General features: G+C 40.0%; 6 protein-coding genes and 5 non-coding genes across 13 annotated transcripts; 4 read left to right on the top strand and 7 right to left on the bottom strand.

Annotated features, from left to right (window-relative positions):
• Positions 1 to 670: 670 nt before the first annotated feature.
• Positions 671 to 3479, bottom strand: spe-8 (Spermatocyte protein spe-8). Its single transcript, NM_058279.2, has 7 exons — positions 3364 to 3479; positions 2619 to 3019; positions 1672 to 2001; positions 1387 to 1626; positions 1194 to 1330; positions 862 to 1084; positions 671 to 809 (listed from the first exon to the last, which is right to left on the bottom strand). The coding sequence occupies exons 1-7, from the start codon at positions 3461 to 3463 to the stop codon at positions 702 to 704; spliced, it is 1539 nt and encodes a 512-aa protein (NP_490680.1). The 5' UTR covers positions 3464 to 3479; the 3' UTR covers positions 671 to 701.
• A 594-nt stretch (positions 3480 to 4073) lies between these two features.
• col-45 lies at positions 4074 to 5885 on the bottom strand (the record flags this gene model as incomplete). 2 transcript variants are annotated; one of them, NM_058278.4, is made up of 4 exons in its annotated part: positions 4074 to 4486; positions 4598 to 4853; positions 4906 to 5140; positions 5657 to 5885. In NM_058278.4, the coding sequence occupies 4 exons, from the start codon at positions 5831 to 5833 to the stop codon at positions 4171 to 4173; spliced, it is 984 nt and encodes a 327-aa protein (NP_490679.1). The 2 variants fall into 2 exon arrangements, with proteins under 2 accessions (NP_490679.1, NP_001293264.1); NM_001306335.3 differs by lacking the exon at positions 5657 to 5885 and having other exon boundaries at positions 4171 to 4486; positions 4906 to 5110.
• Positions 5886 to 5895: 10 nt separating this feature from the next.
• On the top strand, positions 5896 to 5916 carry 21ur-13877. The gene has a single exon (NR_049902.1).
• A 947-nt stretch (positions 5917 to 6863) lies between these two features.
• Positions 6864 to 7765, bottom strand: F53G12.8 (uncharacterized protein; the record flags this gene model as incomplete). The annotated part of the gene is made up of 3 exons (NM_058277.4): positions 6864 to 7028; positions 7149 to 7487; positions 7709 to 7765. 3 exons carry the CDS (start codon positions 7763 to 7765, stop codon positions 6891 to 6893), a joined length of 534 nt encoding a protein of 177 aa, NP_490678.3. The 3' UTR covers positions 6864 to 6890.
• Positions 7766 to 7820: 55 nt separating this feature from the next.
• On the bottom strand, positions 7821 to 9287 carry F53G12.9 (the record flags this gene model as incomplete). 2 transcript variants are annotated; one of them, NM_001306336.5, is made up of 6 exons in its annotated part: positions 7821 to 7976; positions 8045 to 8146; positions 8190 to 8333; positions 8669 to 8872; positions 8920 to 9045; positions 9091 to 9287. In NM_001306336.5, the coding sequence occupies 6 exons, from the start codon at positions 9205 to 9207 to the stop codon at positions 7911 to 7913; spliced, it is 759 nt and encodes a 252-aa protein (NP_001293265.1). The 2 variants fall into 2 exon arrangements, with proteins under 2 accessions (NP_001293265.1, NP_001076602.1); NM_001083133.4 differs by lacking the exons at positions 8669 to 8872; positions 8920 to 9045; positions 9091 to 9287 and having other exon boundaries at positions 7911 to 7976; positions 8190 to 8258.
• Positions 9288 to 9299: 12 nt separating this feature from the next.
• Positions 9300 to 10534, bottom strand: rpl-7 (Large ribosomal subunit protein uL30). Its single transcript, NM_058275.7, has 5 exons — positions 10507 to 10534; positions 10312 to 10411; positions 9865 to 10062; positions 9601 to 9817; positions 9300 to 9553 (listed from the first exon to the last, which is right to left on the bottom strand). Exons 1-5 carry the CDS (start codon positions 10515 to 10517, stop codon positions 9345 to 9347), a joined length of 735 nt encoding a protein of 244 aa, NP_490676.1. The 5' UTR covers positions 10518 to 10534; the 3' UTR covers positions 9300 to 9344.
• Positions 10136 to 10285, top strand: F53G12.17. The gene has a single exon (NR_049901.1). It is a non-coding gene; the product is annotated as an Unclassified non-coding RNA F53G12.17 (non-coding RNA).
• F53G12.12 lies at positions 10147 to 10280 on the bottom strand. Its single transcript, NR_002606.2, has one exon. It is a non-coding gene; the product is annotated as a small nucleolar RNA F53G12.12 (small nucleolar RNA).
• A 266-nt stretch (positions 10535 to 10800) lies between the features above and the next one.
• F53G12.16 lies at positions 10801 to 11021 on the top strand. Its single transcript, NR_049899.1, has one exon. It is a non-coding gene; the product is annotated as an Unclassified non-coding RNA F53G12.16 (non-coding RNA).
• F53G12.15 lies at positions 10848 to 10996 on the bottom strand. The gene has a single exon (NR_049900.1). It is a non-coding gene; the product is annotated as an Unclassified non-coding RNA F53G12.15 (non-coding RNA).
• Positions 11022 to 11514: 493 nt separating the features above from the next.
• On the top strand, positions 11515 to 12898 carry rab-11.1 (Ras-related protein rab-11.1). The gene is made up of 4 exons (NM_058274.7): positions 11515 to 11567; positions 11616 to 11737; positions 11789 to 12080; positions 12126 to 12898. Exons 1-4 carry the CDS (start codon positions 11528 to 11530, stop codon positions 12305 to 12307), a joined length of 636 nt encoding a protein of 211 aa, NP_490675.1. The 5' UTR covers positions 11515 to 11527; the 3' UTR covers positions 12308 to 12898.
• Positions 12899 to 13325: the final 427 nt, after the last annotated feature.

Below are 13325 nucleotides of genomic sequence, written 5' to 3'. Positions count from 1 at the left end.
GAGCGAATCCTATAAAAATATCTAAAGAAAACGGGACACAATTTCAAAAAGGCACATTTAAATCTTATAAAAAATCCCTCAAAACATTTCCGGCAAATCTTAATTTGCCGATTTTCCGAACGCCAATTGCCGCATGCTCGATGTATCATGTTTTTCATTCGGCTCTGACAGCCTTTAGCTTAGTGCATTGTAATGGTATCAATACCGCTCAACGCTTTATATCAAGAAACACAATAAGAAAATCCATTGTGAGTTAATAATGTTTAACTTTTCCAAACTGATATCTAATGTTTATCTAATCTAGTAGATCACTCCGACTGATTTCTGTTCCAATGTTTTTTTGTGGGTGCTGCCACCCCCTAAAACTGAGAACAGCCTGTTTGCAAATGACGCAGAAGTAGACAGACGTTTCAGAAAAATTCAAAAGATCTTGCAATAAGAGAATAGGAAGGAAGGTAGGCAGACAAGGTAGGAAGGTTTGTAGGTAAGCAGTGAACTAGCAAAAAACGACATTTTGAATTCCAAAAAGTCATAACTTGTTGGCGTAAAGTAGGTGTTCTAGCCTCCTCCCTTTCGCACCTCACCTCAAACATTTTCTCTGTGTACTTAGGCTTTCTGTCTGTCTGTTTGTGTGCGTTGTGTGTTTGATTTAAAAAATACAGTCAAATATTTTCAGGGGTGGGGGGATTTTCAGATATTTATTACACTGCCACCGCCGCGGGTTTTCTTTCCTTATTGTGAATTCTCGGAAGAGAATTGACAAGCTTATGCAGTATCCCACTTGTCTCAATTTCATGGAATCCGACTTCCTGGAAAATTACTAATTTTTTGAACAAAAAACCGATAAAATGCTTCACAAACCTCCTTAAAAATCTGAATAATTTGCTTGGAGCTTATGCGATCTTCGGTCTCGTACTGCCTGCTTTGCTCGAAAATGTTGGCAATGAACACTGGTAGCTCTACCTCAACGGCCAAGCTGATTCTCTTCCCGATGATCGCTTTTCGGAGCTCATTTCCACGTAGCCCGCACGTTTCGAATGGCGTCTTTCCGTCCGTGTAGACTTCGTACATTAGAGCGCCGTAGCTGGAAATCATAGAGACTTGTGTGAGGTTGATTAACCTTCAGACGCGGATAAGGTTTCTAGGCCACCGCTGACGCCACTACCAATGTCTATGTATGCTCGTAGGCTCACCTATAAATATCAGAGGCAGTACTGTACAACCCCTTCTTCAATGTCTCCGGAGCCATGTACTTGACCGGCAGACATCCTCCCTTTCGCTCCTTTATAGCAACTCCTTTGACCGACAATCCAAAGTCGGAGATTTTCAGCTGAAATTTATTTTTTCATTCACATAGATTCAGAAATTTTTGAAAAACAAACTCACGATCTTTTTGGAATTCAACAAACAATTTCTCGCCGCAATATCCCTGTGAATAACCTGCTTTCCGTGCAAATAATCAATACCGCAGGCGGCGTGGAAAAGGTAGAGAATCTTGTCCTCAGCTGACACTTTTTCTTCCTTGGAGAGTAGAGCGTCCTCCAGGGATTTCCCGTCGCAAAACTCCATGACAATCATGATGGGCTCCTTCATGGTGCATACTCCGTAGAATTTTATCACATTTGGCTGAAATTAATTTTAGTTTAGTTCAACTTGAAACAGGTAGCTTACATGAGACAGGGTGAGCATCACATTGGCCTCTCTTAGGAACAAGATCTTCTCATTGGCGGATAGATGGTTCTGGTGCAAGGTCTTCACGGCAACAGTGACCGGGGCTGCAAATACAGATGTCTTCAGCGATCCTTTGTGCACTTCTCCAAACTGTCCCTCTCCCAACTTCTTATTCAATGTGACCTGCTCGTTGTTCAGCTGCCATCCATGTCGTGCCAGGCCACAGATCAACGTCATGCCCTCATAAATCGGCTTGTGATTTCGCTTGTGATAGGCAATAAGCTCACAGATGGATTTGAAGGCGTACTTTTTGGTCCAGTAGAGCTTTTTCTGAAAATATCAGTAAATTACATCTGCTGCAAATATCTACCGATATAAACTTTCCAAGTCGAGGAGCGGTGATGCAATGCACCATGTTCAAATCAGGGGTGAGAGGCTACTGCCGTTCGGCAAATTCGGCAAATAGCCGGTTTGCCGATTTGCCTGAAACTATAATTTCCGGCAATTTGCCGGTTTGCTTATTTGCCGAAAGTTTTTCGAGGTTTTTTTTGTAAGACGGAAACACTGAAAACTGTGCCTTTTCGAATTTTTTCCCCTTTTCTTTAGATATTTTCATATAATTTGCTTACTTTTCGAAACAGATGTAGAAATATTCATAGGATGCATACAATTTTGCCGATAAAATTTGAAATTTTGAAATTTAAAAAAAATGTGCAAAAATACAATTTTCCGAAAATTTTTGGCAAATTCGGCAAATCGGCAATTTGTCAATTTGCCGCCCACCATTGGTTAAAATAATTTATGTAATTCGTGATGTCCGCATAATGCTTCAGGGAGCACAATGAACACATTGCGATGCAACATGTTCTAAATTTGAACTTCAATATTTGTATGTATCTCGGTCTGATTTGAAACGAAACTAAATGATAATACCAAACAACTCTCACCGTCTTGGTCCGTTTCACTAGAACATGAATATTTTGATACTTCCACTTGATACTAATCACATAGGCGACCCTCTTCCCAATTTCCGTCATTCGAATCAAAAAGTCTCCATGATTGCTCAACATCGCCTCACACTCGTTCCTTCCCATGAATCCATGATAGAACGGGAAATTGTCTATATTATTCTCAACTCGGCCTACTTCATCGCTGGGCACTTCAATCAGTTGATCTTTCACTTTCAATCGTTTCGAGTTGTTATTATCGCTAGAGGGTTTTGGTGGAGGTGGTGGTGGTGGTGCTTCGCATGGCGTGATGGCTGGTGTGAGAGGAGTTGGTTGGACGACTAACTGGATTGGGGTCTTGGCAAGATTGTCCAGTGCCGCGTTTCTCTCCTTTTGGGTTTCTGGAATTGGAGTAAATGAGATTGTTGAAACAAAACCCAGAAGTTATTGGGCCCGTGGGATGTTGGCGGCTGATTGGAGTTCCGATTTCGGATTTTTCCCTGTGATTTTACGAAAAAAAAAACCGCGCTTATTTTTTGGTATTTTACACGCCACGCAGTGTATCATAATACAACTCTTTTAAAATGGGAAATTTTTCTATTTAGAGTCAAAAAGTGGCGCTAACACAGTTTCTACCAGTTCAAAAGACTAAAAACTAAGATTTTACATCATTTTTTTGCAAGTTTTATTATGATATTTAGTCAGCTGGGTTACTGTAATTTTAAGGTAGGACTACTGTATTTACCTGGCTTTGTATCCTCACTATACGTAGCAGTCGTCTCTTTATCTTCTCTGGATTGGGTGTCCTCTGGTTGTAAATCACCTTCCGAACTTTTTGATCGCATTTGTTGTTTGTTAAAAACTATTAAATGAATGAATTTCTTATCGATTTTATCGATTTCAATCAATAAGTTGGCTTTTTTGTATCACGTGAACTTTTATTTAATTTAAATTTTATTTCAGAATGAGCGAACAAGCAACTTACAAGTTTTACAAGCACTTTACAAGTTCATACATGTTTGAATAACAATATAAACTCAAAGCATCAACAACCACCGTTCAAAATTTGTCTGAAAGTCCAGTTTCAGCTGCCAATTGTGCTTTATTCAAAATTCCAAAAAAATTATTTTCTTCAAAACTAAACACCCAATTTTTTAAACTTCACCAGTATATTCATTCATGTTTGAATAACAATACGGCCGACTCAACGCAGTGCAAATGAAATCGTGGGCGGAGCTTAGTAACCGCGGAGTGTCGTTGCGTCGTTGTTTATTTTTGTGCGATCGTATTTTTTTTTAGAATATTGACTGATTATGCAGTTTGTCAAAAATTTTGATGTTTTTTTTTCTAAAATTTTCGATTTTTCTGAAAGATTTATTAAATCATCCAGCTTTCGAGGAGAGGGATCTACATAAAGGACTCAAAAATATGTTGGGGCACTTGGAACTACTGGCAAGAGAATCTGATTTATTATCATATTGCAACAAAAGAAAACCGAATGACAAAATGAATAACGTCATGAAAATAAAATAAAATATCAATCGAAGAATCTTTAATAACCAGGTGGAGTTCTTGGCGGTGGGCAATGATCGCATCCTCCCTTCTCACCAGCAGAGCCATCGGGTCCTGGAGCTCCCGGTTGCCCAGGTTTTCCATATGGTCCCGGATTACCTTGATCTCCCGGAGCACCCTTCTCTCCACCGGCTCCGTCCTTTCCACGTGGCCCTGGTGGTCCCGGTGGTCCTTGTGGACCCATTTCTCCTTGTCGTCCTGGTGGTCCAGGTGGCGCCTCTCCGGCGATCGTCTTTCCGTGATCTCCGGTTTCTCCAGGACGTCCTGGATATCCGGGTGGTCCTGGTGGTCCAGCTCTAGAAAGTTAACATAATTTAATGGAGAAAAATGAAAATGAAAATTATCGATTTTTTTCCTAAAATGATTGATTTTTTACCGAAAACTATCGATTCTTTAGTTCCACTTACGGTCCAGCATTTCCTTTCGGTCCGGCGCTTCCCGGGGTGCCTGGCTCTCCAGATTCTCCAGGGTAGCCTCGAGATCCTTTGTCTCCGGGCGCTCCAGTTGGTCCAGGCGGTCCTGGTGGGCATTCACGTGTGCATGCTTCAACTGCATCAGATGGTCCCTCTTGATAACCTCCGTCGGCTGGTCCTTGTGGTACCTGACCGTCTTTTCCATCGGTTCCAGGTGCACCGTCTTTTCCGTCCGTTCCGTCGACCCCGTCTGTAAAATTAAACCAATACACCACAATTGCCTCGCAAATCTAAAAACCTACCATCACCCGGTGGTCCCGGTGGACCCCGTCTACACTCGGCATGTGGTGCTCCACCGCCTCCGCCAGCGGCCTCGGCGTATTGCTGTCGTCGATTTCTGCTTGATCGGTCTGGAATATACTGTCCGAAGAGCCATGTGCCTTTAACCGCTCGCTTGGTTCGGGCCACGAGCTCCTCGTCCCGGCCGCGGCTCCGAGCCATCTTCATTGTTTCTGTCCAGAGGTCACGGTTTCGAGCCTGTAAGTTTTTCGATGCACCATGTTTTTTTTTATTTCATATTTTCCACAAATTGTTCGTGTTCAAAAAAATCGATAATTTTCAATTTTTTTTTAATATTTAATCGATGCGCCATGCTGCAAAATTTTACAAAAATCGATAAGTTCCTGAAATTTCAAATCTGGTGTGTTGAGTCCGCAGAGGCAATGCAGTGATTTTACGCGCAAGTTTAGTTTTTTGCCAATTTGCACGTCAAATTCTATATATTTTTGTGTATACATTTTCCTTGGTGATAAAAATTGGAAAAAAGTAACCTTCGAAAACAGAACATTTAGCGTAGGGATAACATCGATGCGCCATGACAGGTTTGCGGTTTTTTTTTAAGGTTTTGAGTTTGAGTTGACTAAAAAATTGCGAAGAGTAGGAATTTTTGGAATGTATGTCAAAATCTCAAACGATTGAAAATAAATTTCGAAAAACTTTTTTTTTATTTGAATATTTCCAAATCAAAATTTCTAAATTTTTTAAAAAAATTACCTGACAAAAATGGGCATCGTTAAGCAAATTTGAGTGAATTCTCTGAATTGCCTGATAGGCAATTGGTGTTAACACCACAATCGCCAGAATACAGGAGGTGGAGAGGGCGACGGCGGAAAACGCGTTGCGGCGGAATCTGCCGACTTCCAAGTCATCTTCCTCGATTAGGGACTTCATTTCTTCGGAAAGACTACTCTTTCTGCCAGTTTTTTGGATAGTTTTATACCAAGTTCTACCAGTTTTCCATTAAGATCAAAATCTAAGCGTAGAGAATTCCTTGAGCGAAAGTGTTGAGCTGACCGTAATCGGAAATTGGAATCTTTGTTTCCGTTTTGTCTCGTATTAAATAACTGGTCGGATTCGACAATTAAAAAAGTTTTATTAGTTTAAAACTTTGGGGAAAAGGGAAACAGGAGACTTTGTGCGTCAATTTTTCAAAAAATTTTTGAAAATTTCTGAAATGTTTTTTTTTTTTTAATTTTTTGATTTTTATTTAACGCAAATATTACGTGGCCACAAAATTCTGAGAATGCGTATTGCACAACATATTTGACGCGCAAAATATCTCGCAGCGAAAACTACAGTAATTCTTTAAATGACTACTGTAGCGTTTGTGTCGATTTACGGAAATCATTTATTAATCGGTAAAAATATTAAAATAAAACACAATAATGTCAGAAAAACTGAAGAAAATGGAAAAAAAATCAAGCCCGTAAATCGACACAAGCGCTACTGTAGTCATTTAAAGAATTACTGTAGTTTTCGCTACGAGATATTTTGCGCGTCAATTATGTTGCACAATACGCATTCTCAGAATTTTCTGTTCCCGTAATATTTAAATCAAAAAATCAAATTTCGCTCCATTTTCCACGAAAAGCAAGTGTGATGTATTGGCTCCGCGTACTCAATGCACCCTATTTGACGCGCAAATTTTCAAAACGAATTTTTTGCGCGTCAAATGTGATGTATTTGTGATTTGACATTCAGTCTAAACTTCACGTGTATTCAGCTCGACCAACGCCTCGAAAATTTTCAAAAAAGGCGGGAAAAAATATTTGAATTCGCCAAGAGGAATTTCACCGCAGCGCGTGCAAAAATGTCTGCATTTGCGCGTGAACTTTGAAGTCTCTATGGACTCAATGCACCATATATGACGCGCAAATAAATTTCGAGGAATTCTGAAAAATCGACAATGAAAAATCAATAATCTTCAAGAACCAATTTATCGAATTTTTCACATAATTTCGTCATTTTCCTTTTTTTTCTCCTCCTTTTTCTCTTCCTTCTTATCCTTCTTGCTTTCATCTTTTTTCTCGTCCTTCTTTTCGTCAGCCGCCGGCTTTTCCTTTGGAGCAATTTCACTTTCGCATTTCTGAAAAATCGATATATTAGAAAATTCAGAAAACTCGCAAATCTAGATCTCAATAATTTTAGAAAAAATCAATTATTTCATAGAAAATCGATAAAACACTCAAATCGCCGTGAGACCCACCAAATTTTTCGGCGGATTCGGCAACTGAATACCATTCTTCATTTCGTCTTCCTTCTCACTTTCAGGCAGCACTTCAGCAAGTTTCGTGTCCTGGACCACTGGTTTCGGAGGACTTTTCGGCTTAGTCGGGGCGTCTGGTGCTCCCGGAGCTTCTTCTTTTTTCATCTCCTTCTCTTTAGTCTTCAGCGGGTCCGTAGAGGTCGACGGTGGAACCAGTGAGTTCACTTTCGACGCCTCTTTCACATTTTTGTTCGCTTTTTTCTTTTTCCCACCGCACAACAAAATTGGGAGAAGAAATAGAAGAGGAACAAGTATCATTTGAAATTCTGACTGGTTTTTCTGGAAAATTTCGGAAATTTGCGCGTAAAGTCTGTTGTTTTGTAGGTTCACGATCTATTTCGCAATAAACACATCATTTTATTCTAGAATTCGCTTTATTTAATTAAAATTCAATTCAAACTCAATTCAAGCTCAAACCTCAATTAAAACTCTGCGCGTCAAATATGATGCATCTGCGCAAAATCGCTCCGAGTCCCAAACAAGAACTGCAAAAAAATTACCTGGGCAACCAAGACTGAACAAGTTCGAAAATTAGGGAATACATTTTTTATGCCCATATTGTAATACCCTTTAATTGTCACGTAAGAAATTTTTTGTTTTGAAATTTTTTTAAAATTAGAATATAAATTTTATTCGAGCATAGGTTAAAATCTACGAAGCAAAATCATATTACATTAAACAAATTAGCATTTTCCACGAAATTCAATCCTCCGACGTGGTGCACCAATCCGACCAGAATTCCTCTTTCATGCGCGTCACAAATGTCATCTGAAACCACATGCCCTAATTATAGAATTTTTCAAATCTCGTGGCCTAGAAAACTCAAGGCCACCCACCAAATTTGGAGTTCGGTCCTTCATGAATTGTTTTACGCGGGCCTCGTTCTGCAGTGGTGTATATTTGAATTGAGCCAGCACGGCGAACGCCTTGCAGTCGAGCTGAAAGGCCGAGTTTTGGCCGAGTTTTTTGGCTGCCACCTACCCAAGACGGTTCATTGACATCGAAAAAGTATTTATTCGAGGCCAAAAGTGAGGCCAATGCCTCCAACATTGCTTCAGTTCGGCAGGCGACCTCCTTTCTCGCCGATTTTCCGGATATTCCGTAGCCTCGCACTCGGCGGCGTGTCTGAAATGAAAATTTCGGAAAATTTAGATCTTGGCACAGTTTGCGCGCTGGAAAGCCAAAAAAATCAATAAAAAATTGTGAAATATCGACTTTCTTGCCTTAAAAATCGATAATCTAGCCAAAAATGGTAAATTTTATAGGAAAATTGATAATTTTTGGTGATTTTGGCCTAATATATCGATTTTGCTTCTGAAAAACCAGAATTTTATCGATTGTTTCAACAAAAAACTACTAATTTACAGATTTTCCGAGGAAAAAAAAATCGATTTTTGATCAATTTTTTCAGTAAAAAATCAATATTTTATCGATTTTTCCATAAAATATCAATAATCTACCCGTTTCTGCATCTGCGGTACAATCCAATTCCTCCAAAAATAGAGCTGAACAAGCCCGAAGTCTTCGATAATCTTACGATCATCGCGGAGCCACGTGAAATCTTGGCCTCGCGAGTAGGCGAGCATCCAAGTAAGCTCGTCGAGCAAAGCGCTCAATGCGAGAGCCTGTGCTCGCTCTTTTGGAGTCAGGCCCGAGTCCAGAGACTGGAAGAATATTTAAGCTTTTTCTAAAATTCTAGTTTTAAGCCAACTTTTCCATATTTGGCGAGCAGATAATCAAGTCCTTCCATCAAATTTTTGAAGAAATACCCATCGACATCAATCAATGGGTATAGGTGCTCACGAGGGAGTACATTGTAGAGAGAACATTGCGTTGTCTGGATTTAAATCTGGACTATGTTTATTAACCTAAATGCTCTCACTTCATAGGGAATTAGCTTGCTCCGAAGAAAAGTTTCTAGAAATAAACAGGATGGAGCATAGTAGGGAACAGTGACTGTTCTCGGGAGAGTAGTCAGCAAAGCGGTTTTACGATTCATCTGAATGATGAGACGCTTCATGAAATGCGAGATGAGTCGAGCCAAGACGATCACGTTTCATGATTATTTATGCACATAATTAAACAACGTCAAACAATAACGATTTATCCGGAAGGAAGGTATGAACAACAAACAAGTTAGACCATTTTTCGGAGAAGGTTGTTGATTTGATCTTCTCTGTTTCCGAAGTCTCCTCCTTCAACGAAGTGGTTGGTCTTCTTGGTCCATCCTCCAGTTGGGTTGTTGAGCTTGAAGGGCCACAAGAAGTTGGTGGCCTCCTTGAAGTGTGGTCCGACGGTGGCGATCTCGTGGGCCAAATCCTCAAGACAGATGATGTTGAACTTTCCTGAAAACAATTAAATAAGAATTAAAAAGCATAAGTTTTCAAATTACCGAGGCTCTGCTCGACGATGGTGTTGTCGGTGATTGGGACACGGTTTCCGTCAACCTTGGCGTATCCGCGCTTGTAGAGGAGATCGTGGATGGTCTTGTTGTTTGGATAACCCCAAGCTACGTATGGCTCGATGATACGGAGAAGTGGAAGAGTAGCCTTGTTCAGCTTGACGAACACTCCGTTGTTGATCTGACGAAGACGGAGGATCTGGAGAGCCTGAAAACAAAGAATGGTTATTAAAAAACTCATTAACACAATTTCACCTTTCTTGGCTTTGGATGAAGCTGGTTGATACCGCGAATTCTGACGACGAAGGCGACCTTGTGCTCAGCTGGAACGTAGAAGTCTCCCTTGGCCTCAGCCTCGCGCTTGAGTCTGAGTCCTTCCTTTTGGGCGTTTCTGTACTCCTGGACGTATTTCTCAGCACGCTTGAAGTATTGGGTCTTCTTCTCCTTGTTCTTCTGTAAAAAATTTTATTTTTAATGCAGGATTAGTTCAAATTAATTTTCAAACACCTAAAAGAAAATTTAAACTTTAAAATTTCGAATTGTCATCGTGTTATTGAGACGCATTCTGAATTGAATACACCTCACCCAAAAACAAGATAATTCTTATAGCTCAGTTTTGACGGCTGGCTTGGATAATAGTGGATCCTAAAACCAGTGCTTTTGAAGAGCATTTTCTGTTTTCTGACAGTTAAATAAACTTACAGCGGCGACGGTCACCTTGTGTTGAGCAGCCTTGGTGCGGGCATCGGCTCTCTGCTTTCTGCGCTTGAGCACAGTTTCTGGAACCTGTGGCACTTTCTTTCTGAAAAACCAAGAATTAATATCAAAATTGAAGTATTTGAAAGTCAGGCCTAAAAGTAAATTTCAATCTAATATAAATTTATAAAGAAAACTTACGTTGGAGCCATTATAGGCGATTGATTACCTGGAAAATCAAAATATTAATCAGAAAAGAAAATTATAAGATATTGAAACAGAGGAGCAAGTTTTCAAAACTAAATTATTTCAGTATTTTTCGAATGTTCAGCATTTTCTTCACGAAAACTATAAAAAACGCGTATCAGAATTACGGGAAATTAGTTCTAAAATTTATTCTGATGAAAATTTAAGAAAATCAATGAAAAATGCTCTGAAAAAACGGAAAAATTCGTTAGGCCAAAAAGAAAAAAATGTAAAATTGAGATTCCGTTGCGCCGCTGCGAAAGGGGTACGGTAGTTGTCGTGCCGAGACCCGAGGAGGCTTGCGCTGCGGCTAGCGTCGCGTACCCTCAGACCGACGTGGCTGCGCCGGTGCGCCTGACCTGTTTTACGTTCGATTTTATGGGTTTCACACGCATTTCGCGTTCGGAAAAGCTTATTCTGGATGTTCACAGCCATAAAACTAATTATTTTTTTCAATTTTTAGCTGAAATTATCAAAAAAGAACACCCAGAGAAAGCTTTCCCTTGTTAAAAATATCCTGTTCAACTATTTCGAAATCGTGTCGACAAACAAAGTTCGGCCGCTCACCTTCCCTTTTTCGGGTATGATAAGCCTCAAATACTCTTTCATAACACACTTCTATATACATTTTCACATTTTTCTTCTGACTAACCACCCTCATATATTGATAAAATTCAATATAAAACTCCCAACTCCATATACTTTGAATCATTCTTAAATCAAGTTCACTTATATTTTTTCAATCCCCGTCGAGATAGACAACCGGTTCCTGACTCCGCGTTTGTGTCGGGAACAGAACATAAAAATATTCTCCGCCGATAAAACAGTGTCTCGTTCTTTTAATATCGATTTTACAACAAAACATTGCGCCCGGCTGATGAATCATGTGACCAATGCCCTTTTTCTTTTTTACAATCGTCCCAATATATACACAACTTTCAAACAAGCTTTATCATTTTACAGCTCAGCAGTAAAGATGGGCTCTCGTGACGATGAATACGACTACTTGTTCAAGGGTAATTTTGTTTTTCATTTTTCAATTCCCAAACGAAAAATTGTTTCAGTTGTTCTGATTGGAGACTCAGGCGTCGGAAAGTCGAATCTCCTGTCTCGTTTCACAAGAAATGAGTTCAACTTGGAATCAAAATCAACAATCGGAGTCGAGTTTGCCACGAGAAGCATCTCGGTGAGGAACTTCATTAGAATACACTTATGATTCAAATTATTATTTTTGTAGGTAGAAGGCAAGACAGTGAAGGCTCAAATTTGGGATACTGCTGGACAGGAACGTTACCGTGCCATCACATCCGCTTACTATCGTGGGGCTGTCGGAGCTCTCCTAGTCTACGACATCGCTAAGCATGTGACGTACGAGAATGTTGAGCGATGGTTGAAGGAGCTTCGTGATCACGCCGATCAGAACATTGTGATTATGTTGGTCGGAAACAAGAGCGACTTGCGCCATTTGCGTGCAGTTCCAACAGACGAGGCCAAGATCTACGCCGAAAGAAATCAATTGTCGTTTATTGGTAAGTTAAACTAATCTATTGCGTTTATATATTTTTTTTTTTCAGAAACATCTGCCCTCGACAGCACCAACGTTGAAGCAGCTTTCACTAATATCCTGACGGAAATCTACAAATCAGTATCCAACAAGCATGTAGGAACTGACAGACAAGGATATGGCGGTGGCAGTGGTACAATCATTCCTTCGCCAGCGTCCGACCCACCAAAGAAGCAGTGTTGCATCCCATAAATCACATCGTGTTTTTTTTTTTCAGTCTAACGTGTGTATTTTTCGAAATGCCTTGTCCATTTAATTTACTGCCCCCGAAATCCAAATGATTCGCTCTTAACATCCGCGAGTTTTATCGAATTCTTGCAAGCACTGCGTTTGCAAGTCTTCACCGTTTTGGTGTGTAGTATTTGTAACTTTCTTTCAGATTTATTTGTAATTGCCTCCATCCCCACCCCTTCCCCCTCCCCCCCCTCCGAACCTATACATTCGTCCCTTTTTCTTCAGAAGATTGTGATCTGAGTTGAGTGGTGCTGCTTTCTTACCATTTATCCGACTCAAGATTGTATGCCAACTTCAGCGACGTATTTTGAATATTTTTTCTTCACCCTTATTCAATATTATTCTGGCCCACCCCCACCCAATGTGTATATTACCTAAACTATTTTGGTTATTCGTAATGTGTGTCTCTTGTAGAACTCGATACCGAGAAACCCTCGCCAAGAAAGCAACGAAGACATATGCACATTGTTTTTAATCGAGTTTTATTTATTTCGCAATTTTTTTCCAAATAGTCATTTTCCATGAATAAATAAATATATCTAATTGATCTCCTATTTTGTGAAACATTTTCACTAAACGCTTGTACCAAATCACGTCCAGTTTTTTTATTTTGAATTCAAAATGAAAATCCGCATTTTCGCGCCGAGACCACTACAGTAACCTAAGGCCTAAAAATGTGCATTTTTGCGTGTTATTCTATGCATTGTCCGTACAGCGTTTCCATTTGAATTTTTTGAAGTTTTCCGATAAAAAAAAAGAAAAACTCCAAAAAAAAATTTCCCATTGAAAAATGTCGAAAAAAGAGACGCAGAGAAAGCGCTGCAAGACCCCACATCTGTGTGTTTGTCCTTCCTCAATCCTCCGGCTCTCTCGTCGCCTCGCCGTCTCTTTCAAATTCTCCATCTCTCCTCCCGTCTCTCTTAGTTGTTCTGGTGTATGCTTGCGTGCGTGCGTTGCGGACTACAAATCAGGACTT

The sequence above is a fragment of the Caenorhabditis elegans genome, chromosome I, assembly GCF_000002985.6.
Source record: "Caenorhabditis elegans chromosome I".
Classification (NCBI taxonomy): Eukaryota; Metazoa; Nematoda; class Chromadorea; order Rhabditida; family Rhabditidae; genus Caenorhabditis; species Caenorhabditis elegans.
Note: the sequence above shows the minus strand (reverse complement) of the source record. Positions and strands in the feature narration are given on the sequence as shown.

Bases quoted from the DNA above. Each gene is read 5' to 3' on its own strand.
- spe-8 (NM_058279.2), bottom strand. From the start codon at position 3,463: ATGCGATCAAAAAGTTCGGAAGGTGATTTACAACCAGAGGACACCCAA. The intron at 1,085-1,193 runs GTGAGCCTACGA...TATGATTTCCAG, and splicing joins ACTGCCTCTGATATTTATAG to CTACGGCGCTCTAATGTACG. The intron at 810-861 runs GTTTGTGAAGCA...GTAATTTTCCAG, and splicing joins TTATTCAGATTTTTAAGGAG to GAAGTCGGATTCCATGAAAT.
- rab-11.1 (NM_058274.7), top strand. From the start codon at position 11,528: ATGGGCTCTCGTGACGATGAATACGACTACTTGTTCAAGG. The intron at 11,738-11,788 runs GTGAGGAACTTC...TTATTTTTGTAG, and splicing joins TTGCCACGAGAAGCATCTCG to GTAGAAGGCAAGACAGTGAA. The intron at 12,081-12,125 runs GTAAGTTAAACT...TTTTTTTTTCAG, and splicing joins AAATCAATTGTCGTTTATTG to AAACATCTGCCCTCGACAGC.
- rpl-7 (NM_058275.7), bottom strand. The intron at 9,818-9,864 runs GTGAAATTGTGT...CTTTGTTTTCAG, and splicing joins TTCATCCAAAGCCAAGAAAG to GCTCTCCAGATCCTCCGTCT. The intron at 9,554-9,600 runs GTAATTTGAAAA...AATTGTTTTCAG, and splicing joins CATCGTCGAGCAGAGCCTCG to GAAAGTTCAACATCATCTGT.